This window comes from Saimiri boliviensis, chromosome 2, assembly GCF_048565385.1.
Source record: "Saimiri boliviensis isolate mSaiBol1 chromosome 2, mSaiBol1.pri, whole genome shotgun sequence".
NCBI lineage: Eukaryota > Metazoa > Chordata > Mammalia > Primates > Cebidae > Saimiri > Saimiri boliviensis.
Window position 1 is genome coordinate 31,268,145 of NC_133450.1, and position 19,546 is coordinate 31,287,690.

At 43.5% G+C, this 19,546-nt stretch overlaps 1 protein-coding gene across 8 annotated transcripts in view; it reads right to left on the reverse strand.

The window, feature by feature from the left end:
• RGS6 (regulator of G protein signaling 6) overlaps nt 1–19,546 on the reverse strand; it is a 634,950-nt gene that overhangs the window by 61,127 nt on the left and 554,277 nt on the right. For all 8 annotated transcript variants that reach the window (XM_039469182.2, XM_074393036.1, XM_074393035.1 and 5 more), the window contains exons 13-14: nt 17,025–17,135; nt 4,506–4,631 (exon numbers count right to left, since the gene is read on the reverse strand). In XM_039469182.2, the coding sequence (XP_039325116.2) occupies nt 4,506–4,631; nt 17,025–17,135 (237 nt within the window). The remainder of the gene's footprint in view (nt 1–4,505; nt 4,632–17,024; nt 17,136–19,546) is intronic.

Here is a 19,546-nt window from a genome sequence, read left to right on the forward strand (position 1 = left end):
CAGTGAGTCAAGATCACACCACTGCACTCCAGCCTGGGTGACAGGACGAGACTCCACCTCAAAAAAAAAAAAAAAGAAAAGAGAAAAGAAATGCTGGTGGGGAAATTGGCATTTGGAGAGAGGCAGCCCGGGCTCAGACATCACTGGGGCAAAGCAGCGGACAACAGGATGGGAGGCCACCCAGGGGGAGGCCCCTTTCTCCCTAGAGGCTTTCAAGGAATAGGATTTTCTCTCAAGGCTGGCTGCGCAAGACAAATCATGTGGCCTTTGATCATTCTCCACCCTGCCAGGAGGTCTGGGTGGACCCTCAGTCACCGCTTTACATATCTTTTCATAAACTAGAATTTTCATGGGTTTGAAAATACAGCTTTTGGTTTGTTCCCAGAGAAAAAGCCAACTCCGGGAGAGAAGAAAGTGTTTCTGTGCCCTCTGCTGGTCAGCCGGAGACGCAGGAACAGGGCTTAAACTTGGTTTAGTTCCCTGAGGGGCTGAAATTCCCAGGCACGGACATTAGTAACCACCCCCAGCACCACCGAAGCTCAGTTCTGCTCACTGGGGCAGTGGCTGAAACACTGCAGATGGTTGTGGTGTCGTGGGAGTCATCTCTGTTCCTGTTAATCGTGGGTTTGGTAAGTGGCGGGTCCTGCTGGGCCTAGCAAACCTTCTGAGGTCAGGACTCCAGGGCCCCTGCCTGAGCTCCGGAGAGGAACCAGGCATCCCACTGTGTTCCCTTTTAATTGCTTCTCCCTTCAGCCGACACTGTGTGGACCTCGGATCACCAATCTTCAGGTTAGAGGAACAACTACCTTCTCTCAGGAGATGTTACAGCTCATAAAAAATGTACAGGGGACACTCTTGGCTGTGGATTTTGATTTTTAACTCATTCTCTGCCATGCAGCAGAGGGTGTAAGCCAGGTAGGACAAAAATTTGTGTAGGGGAGATATGGGAGAGGGCACAAAGATGGATGGCAAGGAGTGACTGTCACTATTCCGGGAAAACGCACAAAGCAGGCGGAAGGATGAGGCCAAGAAACTGAGTGGAGCTCCCTGTCTCAGAGCTGCGAGGCCCCTGCCCTGTGGACAGAGCCATCTGCATTCCCAAGGCACTCAGCAAACAGCTGTCTGTGGCTCCATTCAGGGCAAAGGGAGCTGCATCTGGCTCATGGTGGGTCTGAGAAGGAGAAAAAGATGTCGTCCTTGCCACAGAGAGCTCACCGCTTCAGCAAAATGCACTGCTGGCCATACCCCACCCAGTCCAGAGAGATGACGCCCCACCCTCATCTCACAGACCCACCCGGGAGAGACTGATCAAAGGGAACTTCAAATTCTACTGCGTCATCATCGAAGTCATTCCTTAAAGGATCCAGGGTGACACTTTGGTTCTCCTCCGTTCTGCATTCTGAAGCGCTGACACAAATTCAGCCGCTTGGCTACTTAACTGGCACCCCGTGCGTTGTGCAAAATGTGATGATCTCAGCATCCCTTTCACTGGCGAGACAAGAGGGAGCACAGGAGGATGCAGGAAGTGGACAAGCACTTTGTAATTTACCCAGGCGAGTTCTGGGGCAGGCATTTTCCTGCCATGCTACAGTGCCAGTGGCCTGGGCCTCTGACCAACCCTGCAGAGAATAGATGGCTCCAGCACAGCCAACAGGACGGGCTGGCAGGGTCCTCAAGTTGTGCCATGTTGCACAACTCCCAGGGGCCGCCATGGCATGGGCCACAGTGGAGGTGCGTCTGCACGGCTGTGCATGGCTGCCCTGAGATTTACACAGTCAGCTTTGAATCCTAGGCCCCATGCTGCGGTAGGGGTTACGTTGGCAACTGCAGCTGAAGGAATGGGGAAGAGGCCACCCTGTGATGGCTGACAGAAGAGTCCTACAGTTATGTGATTGATAACTGGGCTTCTCTCCCACCCACCATGTAGCCAGTCATGCTGAAGATCATAAAAATGGAACTTGGGCATCCAGAGAGGATTTCAGAGGCTCTCGTCTCTCCTTTTCCTCCTTGCTCTTCTATTTTCCTTACTCCCTTTCCTGTTAGGGATCGGGGTGACCCTCTGAAGTCTGGATTTCTGCATGCTAGGGGGTGTGGCTTAGGCTCTGGTACACAGACACATGCTCACACGCATGCGTTTACCCAAGATTAAATGTAGTCCTCCTGGCATGGGGAAAGGAGCTGGCAGAGGTACAGGAGGTGATGGCAGGAGGAGGCACTGAACACCTGCCAGGGACACACTCCTCGGTGCATTCCAGGCCTTAAGTGTGATGCATAATTTGTGAAACTAGTCTGAACTGCTGTGTGGTTCTGACTGCACTCAGGGCTTTCCAGAATCAATGCTCTGACCAGACAAGGTGGCAGCTAAGCCAGTGGATGCTCCTGGGACCCTCACAATGACCAGATCCTGGGTCATTCTTCAAGCTCTCTGCAATAGTGTGGGCAGTGCTACCTGTGGGCTGAGATGTAATTAGGTAAAGGAGGACTCTATACCACTCCATCCTGGAGACCCAAAGGGAACAGGTAAGAAGGGGAGATGAGAAAGACTCCCAGAGGTGGCTCATAGGGGCCATGGTGGGGGTGGAAACTGGGACTGAGCTGCCTACACAAAGAGACCACCTGGGTCCATCAAGCTGGCCACAGAGGGCTTTCCTTCCTATGCCTGGGAAGCTAGTCTGGGCACCACCCTGGTGAAGGGTATGAGAAGTCAAACCTTCTGTTACAAATACTTCATCAGGCACTGAAGCAAAGATCTGAAGTGTTTGGAATCATGCTTCAGCGTAAGGAAAGGTGCCTGTATCATAACCCAAAATAAGATACTCAGCCTTATCTGGTTTACAACAGACACATGGCTGCCTAGAATGGTATGCTCCGTACAGCTGGTCAGCACCTACGCGTCCTCCCCGGACCTTACAGCGTGGGAGAGTCGCACGGCCACCCCTTTCCTCATTTGGTCCTCCAGCTTGGAGTATTCTCTCTCCTTCTTCTTTGCCTACCGTTATTTTGTATATTCTTTAAAGTCCAGCTTATGATTTAACCACCTCAGCTTTCATTGATTCTTCTCCTTTAAATGCTTTCAAAACGGTTCTTAGAGTTTTACACTCATTTACAGACATTCAACGATTTAATCACTTCTTGTGCTTTTAAGGTCGTTGCAGGCAAAGATCACACATCTTGACTTGTGTCTCTCAGCAGACTCTCACGGGGCTTGATACAGCACAGGTGTGGCATAAATATCACTTGATTGACGTATGGGACTAAGACGGTCTCAACTTCAACTAAGTAGATGGATGTTACACATCAACTTTGGAGGGGCAGTCCTTTGCCTGCAGTACATGCTCTGAGTTTTTAAAGTAATACAATATTTAAACATTATTAAAACATCTTTAAAGAAAACAGCACTGGAAGATGGGTGTTACTCTGCTATATAAATCAGAACCTGGCCCAAAGAAAAAAGAGAGAGAGAGATTCCATCTTACCCATTAAGAAATCATCAGTTTGCTAAGATCACTAGGTAAGTCTTAGATAAGTCACATTTTCTTTGGATTTCTGACTCTTCATCTAACACGATAAAAGTCTAAATAAACAAGTTCTCAGATTTTTCATGACCGAAGAGATTTTCCTTTTAATTTGCCCCCTTTTCTTCTTCATATTGGACCTGAGGTTTTGAGTATCTTATTTTTTTCTCCTATTGAACAGTAATTATTAATACAATCTCATCAAGTATTAGTTATAGAACAACAGGATCAATCAGGTGTTCTCACTGGCATCAGTAACCACTATTTGGAGTTGACAGAAGTTGTTCTAAAAGAAAAAAGCATGCTTTTATTAGCTGCTACAGTTACATAGTTGCTACAGTTACATCTCTGGTTACTGAGTGGTATTTACTTTGCTCTTTGAAATTCTTTTTTTTTTAATTTCACCCAATAATTTTTTTTAATTGCACTTGAGGTTTTGGGGTACATGTGAAGAACATGCAAGATTGTTGCATAGGTACACACATGGCAGTGTGGTTTGCTGATTTCCTTCCCCTCGCCTGTATCTGTCATTTCTCTCCATGCTCTTTGAAATTCTGAAATGAGCCCACTGACTCCTCCCTCTTCTGTTTAGCGTCTCAGATATTCAGGTCCCTAGACTGGGAAGTTTGGAGGAGAGAGCCTCTGAGCTGCCTCTCCACTCTGAAGCTTCCTGGTTCTATGGCTGTACTTAACGAATAATGTCATCAAATCCGTTTGACTCTTTAATTATTATTGAAGACTTACTTCCAGTTAGTTGAACAAAGGTCATAGAGACTTGAAGTAAAACATGCTGGTGTTAGTAGGTGCTATTATGGTGGAGACAGAGTTGCATATTTTAATTTGTTCTTCCCCATTTCAACCTCAGCCAGATTAGCTGGCAGTTGAATTTGAACCCTGATAATGTTTTATTGAGAAAGAAAGATGGAGAGACCGATTATGCAAATTTCTTCACACACATTCTGCACACAGCTCAAACTTTGAGAGATTTACCTGAGGTTTTCTGAACTGAATTCGGACTCCAGGAATCGTAGAAACTGGTCCCGTCCCACCTGGTCCTTCAATATCTCATCGAAAGAGAAGCCCCATCTTTTTACCCGCTGTTGGCTGGGCTCTTTGCTTTGGGGTGAAAGAAGGTTTAGAAAAAAATCAATACCAGGGAAAAGCTTGTGTCATATTCTCTTCAGTGACTCAAATCTGTCTTGCAGTCATGCACCAAAGGGAAACATCTCATGTTTAAGGGGAAGAGTCTATAAAAGCTGCACAAATTCCAAACGCAGACCTTTGTATACCAATAGTAACCAATGATGAACAGTTTCTTTAAGGAGGCATGTTAAGGGATGGTCACCAGCATGCCCTTCAAATGGCTGCTGTCTACCATGCCATTTATTAAGCTCCCTGGGCCATTCCTGTCAATTATGGACCCAACTTTTGACTCCATAATTTTTTCATGAGTACTATAACCCAGGATGCTTCACGGACCCAATCTTTCATCAAAACACATTATCCCCCACCTCCCACACCTTCTTCAACTCTCAGGGGAGAAATCAGGGTCCTGCTTAGAGTCAAGGGATATACAACTGGTTAAAAATGTATTGACACATTCAGAGTAAAGCACATTCTCTGGTTAGAAGCAGTCTGTCACATGCATTTATTGCTTTAACAACCATGTACAGTGCTTACCATGTGCTAGACATTATCTAAGCATTTTACATCTGTTAACTCACTGAGTCCTCACAACTACTCTGTGAAAAATTTACTAGTATTATTCCCATCTTCCAGATAGAGAAAGTAAGGCCTCATGATAGTTTGCCTAAGGACACACAGCTAGGAAGTAATGAAGTCAAGAATCAAATCTAGACAGCAAGGCTCCAGAGGGCATCCAGTTTTTTTTTTTTTTTTTTTTTTTTTTTGAGACTGAGTCTCACTCTGTCAGAGTGTAGTGGTGCGATCTTGGCTTACTGTGACCTCTGCCTTCCCAGGTTCAAGTGATTCTCCTGCTTAAGCCTCCTGAGTAGCTAGGACTACAGGTGTGCACCACACGGCCAGCTATTTTTTTGTATTTTTAGGAGAGATAGAGTTTCACCATGTGGGCCAGTCTGGTCTCGAACTCCTGACCTCAGGTGATCCCGCAATGTGATGTGTAGAAGATTCACTCAGGGTGGTTGGGAAACTATTAAGGGAAATATTTGGGAAAGTGGTAAGATTATAGTCTCAAACCTTTTGGAAAGCTGAAAGGTTTTTATTAACTTATGTGACAGGTTGAAGGCAGCCAGTCCTTACCTTAGAGCCTGAGGTCATAGAGTGAAGATTAGGGATAACAGAAGCATCCCCAGTTATGTCTGTTTAACCCTACATTCCTTTGTCTCTACTCTACCTACTTGTTTACTCATATAAAGTTTGTGCTAGATAGCCCTCAGGGGAGGTTGAAGGGGGATTACTGGTTAATGGTGTTTGCTGTGGGCTCTGGAACCAAACCTTTTGTCATTCATAAAACCACTCTTTTAACCATGTTAATTATCCACAAGCATGTTGACTTATAACCTCTGTTATTAAATCTATACTGAATAAATGCGAGGGCGAACAGCAAGTAGGGGCTGGTTAGCTACAGTTGCCCTCTGAGAGCAGCTAATGACATCTCTGGCCCACTCAATTCACTGTACTTTGTGTGTAAGTGTATTTATTCATCCATCACTGAATCAGGGTCTGCAGGACAGAACTCTGGAAGTGGTGATCAGTAGCTCAGGTGGTGTCTCTGACATGATCAATGCCACAGTGATGGTATTAGGAGGCAGGATCTTTGGGATGTGATTAGGTTATGAGTGGGATTAGTACTCTATGAGAGACCAGAGATCTAGTTCAAAGATGGCTGTCTTCTTGCTATAGCAAGAAGACAGCCATCTTTGAACTAGAAAGCAGATCCTTGCCAGATATTGAATTTGCCAGCACTCTGATCTTGGACTTGCTTCCTCCACAACTGTGAGAAATAAATTTCTATTGTTTTTTTTTTTTTTTAGATGGAGTTTCGCTCTTGTTACCCAGGCTGGAGTGCAATGGCGCGATCTCAGCTCACCACAACCTCCGCCTCGTGGGCTCAGGCAATTCTCCTGCCTCAGCCTCCTGAGTAGCTGGGACTACAGGCACAGGCCACCATGCCCAGCTGATTTTTTGTATTTTTAGTAGAGACAGGGTTTCACCATGTTGACCAGGATGGTCTCAATCTCTTGACCTCGTGATCCACCCACTTTGGCCTCCCAAAGTGCTGGGATTACAGGCGTGAGCCACCGCGCCTGGCGATTTCTGTTGTTTATAAGCCACACAGTCTATAGTATTTTTGTTATAGCAGCCCTAACAGACTAAGACAGAAATTGATACTGCAAATAGGATGTTGCTGTAATCAACAACTAAAAATGTGAAAGTGGCTTACAGGGTAATTAGGAGTTTTGAGATATATGTTAGAAAAAGACTCAACTGGCTGGGCATGGTGGTTCATGCCTGTAATCCCAGCACTTTGGGACGCTGAAGTGGGTGATTCATGACGTTAATGGTTTGAGACCAGCCTAGCCAACATGGCAAAACCTCATCTCTACTAAACACACATACACATACACACACAAAATTAGTTGGGCATGGTGGTGGGCACCTGTAATTCCAGCTACTTGAGAGATCGAGGCAAGAGAATCACTTGAACCCAGGAGGTAGAGGCTGCAGTGAGCTGAGATCACCCCACTGCACCCCAGCCTGGGTGACAGAGTGAGACTCTGTCTCAAAGAAAAAAAAGAAAAGAAAAGAAAAAGCCTAAAATGCTGTAACCAGGCCTTTATAGGATATTCTGGTGAGGGCTCAGAAAGAAAAGAGGAGAGCTGTAAAGAAAGCCTCAATCTTCCTTGATAATGCCTAAATAATCCTGAACAGAATGTTGGTAGAAATACAGACGGTAAAAGCCATTCTGATGACTTTTAGACATAAATGAGACTTACATTACTGGAAACTGGAGACAGTTGATCCTAACTATAAAGTCGCAAAGAATTTGGCTGAATTGTTTGTATTCTAGTATTTCGTGACAGGTAAAACTTGCAAGCAATGAAATTAACTGTTTAGCTGTGGAAATTTCTGAGTAATGTGTTGATTGCTCAGATTGGCTCCTCCTGACTACTTATAGTAAAACATGACTACAGAATTGTTAAGCAAAAAGAAACCAGAACCTGAAGATTTGGAAAATTCTTAGTCTATCATATTGCAAAAAAAGTAAGGCCACTAATAGTGTGGCCAAGTGCCTGTTTGATAAGGATGTTAGTATGGATGAGTCATCTTAATAGAATCCAGGAACTATTCTTCAAGACAATGGAAGAATTATTCAAAAGCAATTCAGAGCTTATCAGGGCTGCCACTTGTACCAGAGGCCCAGAGTGCAAGGGCCATGTGGTGGGAGAGCAGAACAGTTTTGTTTTTTTTTTTTTTTTGAGACGGAGTTTCGCTCTTGTTACCCAGGCTGGAGTGCAATGGCGCGATCTCGGCTCACCGCAACCTCTGCCTCCTGAGTTCAGGCAATTCTCCTGCCTCAGCCTCCTGAGTAGCTGGGATTACAGGCACGCGCCACCATGCCCAGCTAATTTTTTGTATTTTTTTTTTTTTTTTAGTAGAGACGGGATTTCACCATGTTGACCGGGATGGTCTCGATCTCTTGACCTCGTGATCCACCCACCTCGGCCTCCCAAAGTGCTGGGATTACAGGCTTGAGCCACTGTGCCTGGCCGAGCAGAACAGTTTTAAAGGATCAACTCATCTCTTCAATTTAGGTAGGCCAGGATGCCCCTGCCCAGTGCCCTGGGGATGAGATCCCTACAGACAGCTGCAATGTGGGCTGCACCCAGCAGAGCCATGGGGGACTGGGCTACCCAGAAGACCTGCAGGCAAGGAACCCCAGCCTGGGAAAGCCACAGGGGCCCCAGAAGGAAGCTGCTGTAGGGCCATCCCATCAAGCTGTGGGGATAATGCTGCCACCCAAATGGGCCTGGAAGACAGAGCATCAGCCCAGGAAAGCCATGGGTGCACGACTCCAGCCCAGGAGACCTGTGGAGGTGGGGTTCCTGCCCCAGTGAGTCTAAAAGACAGAGCATTGAGCCAAAGGGAATTCTTCTAGAGCCTTACAGTTTAAGGTTTTTTTTGCCCTGTTATATTTTGGACTTACTTGGGACCCATTACCTTTTTCTTCTTTCCTATTTCACATTGCTTCTCTTAGAAGGAAAATGTCTATCCTATACCTCTCCCACCACTCTAGTTTGGAAGCACGTAACTTGTTTGGTTTCACAGATTCGCAGCTGGAGAGGAATTTGCCTCTGGATAAATGATATTTTTAATCTCATTCCTAACTGATTTAGATGGTATTTCGATAAACTTTGGACTTTAGAAGTGATGCTAGAATAAAGACTTTGGAGACTATTGGGATGGAATGAATGTATTTTGTATGCAAGAGGACATACATTCTGGGGATCTTGGGGTAGAATGTTATGGGCTGAATGTGTTCCCCCTCAGATTTACATGTTGAAATCCTGATCCCCAGTGTGATGATGTTGGGAGGTGAAGCCTTTGGGAGGTAACTGGGTCATGTGGAATGGGATTAGTGTCCTTATAAAAAGACACCCCAGAGCTCTCTTGCCTGTCCGCCATGGGAGGATCCAGCAAGAAGCCAGCCATGTATGAACTAGGAAGGAGGCCCTCACCAGACACCCAATCTGTGGCATCTTGACCTTCAACTTCCCAGCCTCCAGAACTGTGAAAAAGAATTTCTATTGTTTTAAAGCCACACGGTCTATGGCATTTTTGCTTTAGCAGCCTGAACAGACTAAGATAAGTTCTTAGAAAAATTATGAAGTAATAAGACAGTTCCTTAAAAAGAAAATAATCCAATATCCCCATCTCAGAGCCAAGGCTACTGAAGAAACAATCATAATTTCATTTCATACCCCAAGAACAACCTGAGGGTCCTGAATATGCCACTGGAGAGTGGTCCAGTTATTTATGCTGTGTAACAAACCATCCTAAAACCCAGGGGCTTGAAAAAGCAGCTTCTTACTCTCTCAGTCTCCTATGGGTTGACTAGGCTCCACTGGGTGGTTCTCACTTGGGGCTCACATGGTTGTAGGTGGGTGGCAGTTGGAGGCGGGGTCATTTGAACGTTTGACTGAGCTGTGCATCCAGGAGGGCTCATCACCTAGCAGGTGATGCCAGTTGCTGACCAGGAGCTCAGCTGAGGCTGTTGACCAGACTATCTGCACATGGCCTCTCCAGTGGCTTTGGCTTCTCATAGCATGGCAGATGGATTCCAAGAAGGAATGTCTCAAGAGCAAATCTTTAAAATGACCACAGTGGAAGCCACCACAGGGGTTCTACATTACTTACTCTCAAACAGTTTGAGAGAGGGAAAAAGATGTTCCCTTCTTTTCATCTGGCCTTGGTCTTGTTGTTCTACTCGATATGAAGAGGGAAGGCACCAATGGGCCATATTGGGAGATCCGCTACCATAGGAAAGGAGCTTGATTAACATCCTGGATTAATAGTTCTCTCAAACTCGCTGTGCATGGGCATGTGCTCAGGGATGATCTCTGCCTCTCAGCAGCTGATCGGGCTGGCTGGGAGTGAATGCCTATGGCTAAGCTGGACAAGCCTGGTTCCTTGCAACTCTTTGCTCATGTGCCTGATACCCAGAGAGGGAGAGAGAAACGGAAGTCATGTGGAAAGAGCAAATCACAAACCACATTCTGCTGGCACCACGAGGTTTCATTAGACCCCAGCATCTGGTTAGTGGCATCACTGGAAACACTTTCCATACGTGTCCCTGAGACACTCTCCTGGTGGTGTTCAGATGACATCAATAATTACGTGATCTGGCAACATTTGGCTGACTTTTTCTCAATGAGAAGCCCTGGTGCTCACTATTTCCTTTAATTAAACTTTACTTCTCAGAATTTGCTCTTTTTTTCAGGGGTCTTATTCTGTCACCCAGGCAGGAGTGCAATTGTGCGATCACAGCTCACTATGGTGCATAAACTTGAGGTGTGGTTTGCCTATCCTTTAAAACAGTAGCCTTTCCCCCCTCTGCATGGAATACTCTTATTCTTCAACTTCCAGATCGAACAGCTTGTCTGAGAAGGAGAAAGGATTAAAGCACAATTTTCCACTATTTACTCTATATCCTATGTCATCTTGTCCATGTTCTGTTCAACTACCATCCCATCCTCCATTTGGCTGTCTGAAACCTCCCAGGGCAGACACAGTATATTCTCCACCTTGCAGAATTCAGACATGGTCTGTGACATCCTGGACCCTGGAAATCATAACAAGTCTGCTTAGAACCCTTCACCCAGCCCAGTAAAGTCCAAAGCCCACCTGAGGCTGACATGAATTCCTGAGGGAGTCCTGCTTTCTCAGTGTCTCCACTTTCCTGCAAACCTTGACCCACAGTCTCCAAACCCCTCCTCTGTGAAGCATTTGGGAGGGTGGGGGCCTTCACTGGAATCTGAAGGTCTTGAGGAGGGGGTACATATTGCACCTCCTAGCAGCCTACTACTTAAAAATCACATACTAGACATTCCTGCTTTTGAAAAGTCCCTGGTCACCTCAGTGCTAGGCATTTCCCTGGCCCTGCACAGAGACCTAGTTTTTGTTGGCCTCTAGCTTCTCTCCCCCCCGCTGCTTTCCCCTCCCCTTAGTTCTCCCCTCTCAGGAACAGAGAATTCATTTGTCTCATTTTCTCAGGGGCACAGCACAGCCCTATCCCTTTGTTGTTTGAGTCTCTGCCAACCCCTCTGCCCTGTGGGCCTTACTTTCTACCCCAAGTAGCTTAGTGTCCTTTGCCAAGCGAGGAGGAGTTCTGCTGCCAGATGGTAAGATAGCATGTTTTATTTACCTGGCTACATTTGTATCCCTAGAGCCCTTCTTGTTCAGAACACAGCACATAGTAGGCTTCTACACTTATGAACTGAATTAAACTGAAACTGAGAAAAAGTGACTCAATTATTTTATTGGTCATCTTCAGCCTTCATTTTGTGGACAGAAACCATCCCTTGGCTGAAGCGTGATGTTGGCACTGATCCCATGCTCTGTTTTTCCTAACATCATTGCCAGCAACTGAGTGGGTGGGAGCAGTTGAGGGAAGAAACAGGGCTTCGTTTTCACTTTTATCCGAACACTTGATTCTGCCTGTAAGTGGACAGAACACTGTAGCTGTCTTAGGTTAGGCAAGAAGTTCAGAGTCGAAGCTGGAACGATAGGAGGAGAACCAGGGCATGAGTAGTAGGGGGCAGGTAGCCCCTTCTTGGGGAAAAAGTGCTGAATAGGTTGGAATAAACCAACAGGCCAGGTGACCCCATTTTGCTCAATGATTACATACTTCTTTGCTGACTTTCAAGAACAAAAGAGGAAGTTCGTTTTATCGTGGTGAATTAGGTTCACGCGCTTGCCTCTCCTCCTTTCCCAAATACCAATGAAACGATCAAATAAAGAATGACTGATTCATCCATCCTCCCTCCAGCCCACGTGGTGCCCACTGTGTGCCAGATCGGCCTAGGTGCTGAAATAATCCTAAGTCCTATTTAGAAAGGGAGCCAGTGGGAGGACGTGCTAGAGAACAGCTGGAGGGCGGGGTGGTCACTGCAGATTGGTGGTCGCAGAAAGCCCTTCTGAGGAAGGGACACCAACACTGAGTGAGATCTGAACGAGAAATGAAGACAGCCGTGTGAGGATCTGGGGGACAGGTGGCCGAGGAGGAGGGAATAGGCAAGCGCTCACAGCTCAGTTAAGTCAACAACAACAACAACAACAACAACAACAAAACTCCAAAACAGAAAAAACGAAACATAGTACTTAGAGGCAAAGAAATTTCCTATCAGCAGATGAGAGCTCTGAGAAATTTCAGAAAGGCACAGAGCAGGTGGACTGAACTTGTGACATAGCTGATTGAGAGCAGTCTACAATTCCAGTGAAGACATCAGAGAAGGAAAGAGCTGAGTGCCCCGGACAGAAGCCTGGGCAGCAGGCCTGGAAGTGGAGGCAGTGGGTGGGCATCAGACCAGGGGCATATGGAAGCAACTCAGGAACATGGGACAGGCGCCACATGGCAGAAAGCGTTTGCTAAGTTAAGGGGGCTGTTTCCTGGCCAGCTTCTGAGATGGACACCGAGGCCAGAGGATTGTGCTTCTGCCAACTAAAGGGCAGCACGGCATGCAGAGGAAAAACATCTTGGGAACCAGGGAGACTTTAAGACTTGCCAGCTTTCTCCCCACCTTTCACTGGCTTCTGCAGATCCAATGGGTTCCCCTAAGACCCATCAGTGGAAGGAGAAGAGTGAACTTGTTGGCGAGTATCGTGGTGAAGAAACAAAGACACCAGAAACTCCATTAGGGCTTGAGCCACAGAGCAGAGCACTTGGCTGCAGGACATCACACTAGGGAGGGTGGGGATCTACCTCCCCAAGACTCCCATTGCCACCTGTCTCACTGGAAGAGAGGACCCAATCTTTTAATCTGTTCTTGGACCACATACCCAGGACCCAGAGGGGAACCGTGGCAATGGACCTATGCCCGTCTATTCATACATTCAGGTGCAGCCCTACACCTGTGTAAACTGCTCAGGGGAAAGCCTGCCAGGGAACTCTGTGAACCACACCAGGAGTTCTTACACCGTGGTGGCCTCAGAATTGTCTGGGGTGCTTGCTCAAGATGCAGGTGGCAGTATGTGTGTATTTTTAATGAGCACCCCAGGTGATTCTGATGCACAGCATGGCTTAGAACCATTGCCGCATACCATCACTGAGTGCACCCTCACCAGCTACTGACAGAGTCCCAGGCCACGGCTGCACTGAAGACTTTTTGTATCTCCCTGAGTGTGGGGAGATTAAAAACAACAACAACAACAACAACAACAACAACAACAACAACAACAACAAACTCAGTGTCCAATTGTCCAATTGCCAGAAATTCTGAATTAATTGGCTGTGTGTGAGGGCCAGGCACTAGCAGTTTTTAGAAACTTCCAGGTGGTTCTAATGTACGGCAGGATCAAAGGCCAAGACCTTCCTTTATAAAAATGAGCAGTCTTCCAAATAGCTGGGCATATGAAAAGAATGATCTGCTTTGAGCAGGGACCAGAGGAATGAAACAAGACCAAAGATGGCGATTCTCTGATAAATAACCCCAAATGAAACTGAGTGGCAGAATAAAGAGGAGATATGGAGATATGGGAAAAATATAAAATATGAAAAAAAATCTGTATCTCATCTTCAGGGGGATTAAGATGATAAATACCAACAGAACAGAGCAGGCTCCTAAGAAAAGAACAGTCTAAGAAGTATGAAAAAGTGTTGGAAATGAAAAGTGTGGCTGTCAACCACCCGCCCAACACTCAGGGGGAAAAGAAAATCTCACTGACATATAAAATCACGAATGGACACTGCTGAAAATCAAAGCAGTGATTCTGAAGAGCAATTCAGGATATCGTATCCTTTGAATATGGAATGAAAAGACTAAAAGATGGAAAATATAAGAGATATAGCAACTCCATCCCAGAGGCCCAGAATTCCTAAAAAAGGATTTCCTGAAAAGTGAGGGTAGAATGGAAAAAAGAACAGCAATAATTTTAAAGAGAGAGAGAGAGAAAAAAAAAGCCTGAATTAAATAAAGAGTTAAGTTCTTGACTTAGAACAGAAGAAACTACCTAGGTCTCATCAGAAATATTAGAAAGAATATACATACCATATGCTAGTTATATTTTAAATGTTCATAGAAATATAAGTTCAAAAATGTTAGTTTAAAATATATTGAGTTAACACACCTCTGGGAAGAATGGGATTTAAAGGAGGCAAAAGTAACTTCTACTTTTTATTTTATATACTTCCATCTTATTTGTTTAAATTGATGATGTTTTTGATTAAAACATTTAAAAGGAAATGCACCTAGAATAGAAACTAGTTTTTACAAAGTTAACATAAAATTTGATTAATAAAGTAAAAGGGAAGAGAAAAAGAAACAAGAACAAAGAATGAGATTCACGGCCAGGCGTGGTGGCTCAAGCCTGTAATCCCAGCACTTTGGGAGGCCGAGGTGGGTGGATCATGAGGTCAAGCAATCGAGACCATCCTGGTCATCATGGTGAAACTCCGTCTCTACTAAAAATACAAAAAATTAGCTGGGCATGGTGGCGCATGCCTGTAATCCCAGCTACTCAGAAGGCTGAGGCAGGAGAATTGCCTGAACCCAGGAGGCGCAGGTTGCGGTGAGCCGAGATGGCGCCATTGCACCCCAGCCTGGGTAACAAGGGTGAAACTCCGTCTCAAAATAAATAAATAAATAAATAAAAGAATGCGATTCAGAAATATGTCAGGAAAAAGATAAAATATATAATTCAAGTAAATGTGGCTGTTGTATGTCCCAATATCCAAAGCAAAACATATTGCTAGGATCTGTCTAATAGCCATGTGAAAAGGTTCTCAAGTATATTAACAAAGAAACAAAGGAGTAAAAGGAGAATTATTTTAGCCTTTTGGATTTGCAAAGATAAAAAGATTGATGATGTGTGGGATGGTAAGAATGTGGGGAAATGGACACTTTTAAGCTATGGGAATGAAAAAGATGTGTTACAGTTTTGCTCAAGAGGAATCTGGACATATGAAGTAAAATTAAAATATGCATATCATTTCTAGAAATTCTACTCCTGGAAAATTTATACTAAGGAAATAACCGAACTTGTGTACAAAGATGTTGCTGGAATCATTGTTTCTAGTGGCAGAAATGGAGGATATAACCTAAATATTTATGACCCAGGGATTGGTAAAATAAATTTTACTTCATCCATGCCAGGGGATACTATGCAGCTATTAAAAAGAGTAAGGTGGATCTATTGTTAATTTAAAAATTATTGGAATATACTATATTTATAATACATATGTATACACACACAGAACCCAATAGCCAATATACAAAAGGATAGAATATTACATATGCATAAAAATCCAAAGTAATAGAGACTAAATCAGATGTTCCCAAACTCACTGAGCTCATGGGACCCTTAGTGTCTCAGTAAGTTTTTCATAGTGTCTCTGGACCAAAAGAAATACTTAACAGTGTCATTTATTATGGCCAGAACCAATCAACTTAATATGTATTTGTATCCTGACAACTTAGTAGCTGTTTGAAAGACACATGAATTGATTTTTTTTTCATTCTTAAATAACTACGATATGCACCTATTGGGCACTACACGTTTTCTTAAATATTGGAATTAGGTTGGACCTTACCATCCCTATGTCCTATTCCATGTTAATTTTTGCACAGTACTTGTTTTTTATCATAGTGACTGCACCGAAAATTCAGATTTGCAAAGACCTGTTTCATCACAAGGGATGTAATGTGCTCTAATGTTGAAACGGAACCATCTTAAGCTAGCAGTTTATGCAGTCTCTGGCACGAGTCAACTATCCTGTTTTTCCCTAAAAAATTTGGAATATTCTGTGGTAACTCTCTGAGTTCCCCACAGTGCCCAGGGTGCCCTGGTCCACTTTGGGAACCATAGCATCAGACTAGAAACAAAGGTTCTTTGTGGAAGATGAAATTGGGTTGGAGGAAGAGAGCATTTTCTTCTTCATGCACATCTGGATAATTTGAACTTTTTAGAATGAGCATCTGTGACTTTCATTACGTTTTATAAGACTTTTTTCCTGTTCAGGGAAAGAAGCCAGAAAAGGAGGAAAAGGCAATGTGAGAGTGACAGAGACATGAAAACGGAAATAAATGCAGGGCGTGTGAAGGCACATCACACTAGCTTTGTCTGTGTGTTTTCTTCTGTCATTCTGAAAGTAGTCCAAGTCCCTCTGGGCTTTGGTTCCCCCCCTCTTAAGTAAACACACTGGCTTCCCTCATAGGGAAGGAGAAACTGGCTGGAATCACTGCTGGAAGTTACCCCAAAAGAGCAGAGTGATGAAATCATGGTTCTGGAGCCCCCTGCCTGAGTTCTAGCCCTAACTCTGCTGTACTAGCAGACCTTGACCTGGGGTAAGTTCCTTAACTCCTCTGTGCCTCCGCTTCCATACCTGCTCAATGGTGAGAATAGCAATGTTTACCTGTCAAGATTATTCAGTGAGAGACACTTACTGCAGGATGTGGCCAATGCGGAATATGTGCCAGCTATTACCATTGTTATTGCTGTCTAATAGGAAAAAAAATGGGAACAACAAATTCTTTCCTTTCACTAATCAGAACTAGGGAATGATGAGGGACTGTCCCAGTTATCGTGATGTCCAAAGGGTCAGAGAGAAGCCACAAAGGATTTGTGGCTTTGCACAAATCAAAGCTATAAGGAGGTAGAAACTGTAAGTAGAACTCAGCCAGGAGGCTACTTGAGGCATTTCTGTTCCAGCAATAAAAAAAATCAAATGAAGGTAGAATATAAAGTAATCTCATGATCTCATGGATTTTTGTCTACATCCATCCCACTCCCAAACCTTAAAACATTTTTTACCTCATCTCTATGTCCCACAAGGCAACATCATCACTGATCCAAGGGTTGGATGGCTCGGCTGGTGTTATCAAAGGGTCATATTCCGTGTATTGTTCTGTGTAGGCAATTAAGCTGCAGGAAGAAGGCAGAGCAAAGAATGCCACTGATTTCCTTTTTTTAAAAAAAAACTATTCTATTTTACACAAACATTATAGCAGTTTTCACATAATTCTAAATTAAAGGAAAAAATTTATTTCTGCTCCCACTTCTGACACATCAAACTGTTTTCATTTGTCCTTATGTCCTTCTCATTAGGAACATACCATTTTTGCATTGTTGCAGTCATAATCTACACATGCATTTTCTATCTCTTTTCCCTAGGTAACTCTTTGCCTGAACCTTGGTGCTCCTCTCCATGGTTATGCTAGCTTTACTGATGTTAATGCACTGGTTAAACCTGCTTGTGTATTACCCTCCCACAAAGACTGGTTCTCAAGGCATCTGGATCTCACAAAAGACACGACAGCTCCACCAGATTGCCAGTTCAGCATTCCCAATTGAAGGACTTTCTTATTACAAAGATTTTTAAATACCAGCAGACCACAAGGAGTTAAGCATAAAAAAAAAAACCTTAATTTTTCTAGTTATAATTATGATCTAATAAATGTTGATTTAATAGATTGACATAATCTATTTTAGACTAATTTTTATCAAAATGTATGTGAATAGTTAGAATAATAAAATAGTACCAAATGATTACATATACTAAAAAAGCAAAGGAATTATTTTTCCTCCTATCCCTTCTTAAAGAGGCATCTACTTTCTACCTTGTTTTTTTCGAAAAGTTACCTATGTATTTCTAAATTATATGCTTTTATATCTATTCTAGATTTTTTTGATTTTAGACAAGAATTTAACTTTCTGTTCACCAGTCCTCAACTCCCACTTTTTCCTACACAGTCCTCCAAGTAGACTTGTATAACAATTTTTGTTAGATCAATGGTCAGTGTCTACATTATTAAACTAGAGAAAAATTGTTTGCTGTTCAGCTGAATACCATACTACTTTTTCCAAGTGTTTTAACAAACCTGCAAAACATCTAGCAATCATTTTTTTCACATCTTAAACACATCAAATAATTGAGCAGTTCTGTCCCCTTGTTTCCCAGAGATTGTCTCTCCCAAAGTCTTTAGTCTTCTTGCTCGAAACTGGATCATTTGCTCCATGGGCTTGATGCAAAATTATCATCTTGGGACTTCCTTCATTTCTGTACTGAAACCCATGTTTACTGGATTCCATGTCTATTTCGTGTTTTTACTCCCTGGTTGTGTTGAAGCACATCCTTTAGTAGTTTCCTAATAAAGGATGCATGAAAATCCTTGCAAGTCTAAAAATGCTTTTATCACCATACCTGACTAATAGTGCTAGACATAGAATACTAGATGAAAAATATTCCTGTAGAATTTTGAAGGCATCACTCCTTTTTTTTTTTTCTGGCATGCAGTGTTACTATTAAGAAGTCTGGATCCATTTTGGTTCTTATTCTTTTGTTCAGTTTCTTTTCTCTCTGTCAACTTAGAATCGTCTCTTTATTGCTAGAGTGGTCTGAAATTTCATGATGGCCCTTGCTGGTTGTTTTTATTCATTATGCTGGGCACAGTGTGCAACAGATAAGAAAATATTTATCAGGAATTTTATAGTATTTCATCACTAACTTTATACCCTTCATTTCTTTTGTTTGCTTGTTCTATATTTTTTCCAGTTCAATACTGGACATCCTGAATTGTTATTCTATTCTCCCTACCATTTTTCATCTCCTTGTCTTTTGTTAAACTCTCTTTCAACTTTCTATTTATTTTTTAATTTTGAGTCATTACTTTCTTAAGTTTCCATAATTTCCTTTTGGTTATCAGAGTGTCAAGTTCTTGTTTTATGGATGAAATATCTTCTCATATCTCAGATAAAATTAATTCTATACTTTTGTTATAAGTTTCTTTTACTTGTTGAATTATTTTGGTTCTTCCGAGTTCCTTTTTTCTGTCTATTTTGATTATACTCTTTCACGCTGAGGCTTGAGTGTCTGGAAAATCTTTGGACATCCATTTGTGCTTAAGAGTGAGGTACTAAAACCTGCTTGGAGGCTCAGTGTGCATGTGGTTGGGGGCTGGTCACTGACGGGCTCCATAGTCACAGGGAAGTTTACCAGTATTTTCATGGGAGCTCCACATGAGGCATCTGGAGTCTTTCCTGGCGGATCTATTTTTCTCTAGGGCAGGCATTGGCAAGCTTTTTCTACAGGGCCCAGAGAGTAAATATTTTAGGCTTTGTGGGCCAGATGGTGTCTGTTGCTACTACTCAGCTCTCTTGTTGTGGCATAAAAGCAGCCATAGACAACTTGCAGATGAATGTGCGTGACTGTATTCTAATAAAATTTTATTTGCAAAAACAGACTGGAGTATGGTTTGGCCCACAGGTTGTAATTTGACAGTCACTTGCCTGTGGGTATATATGTTTGGCTCCTGGAGGCCTGAAAGCAGGGCTGG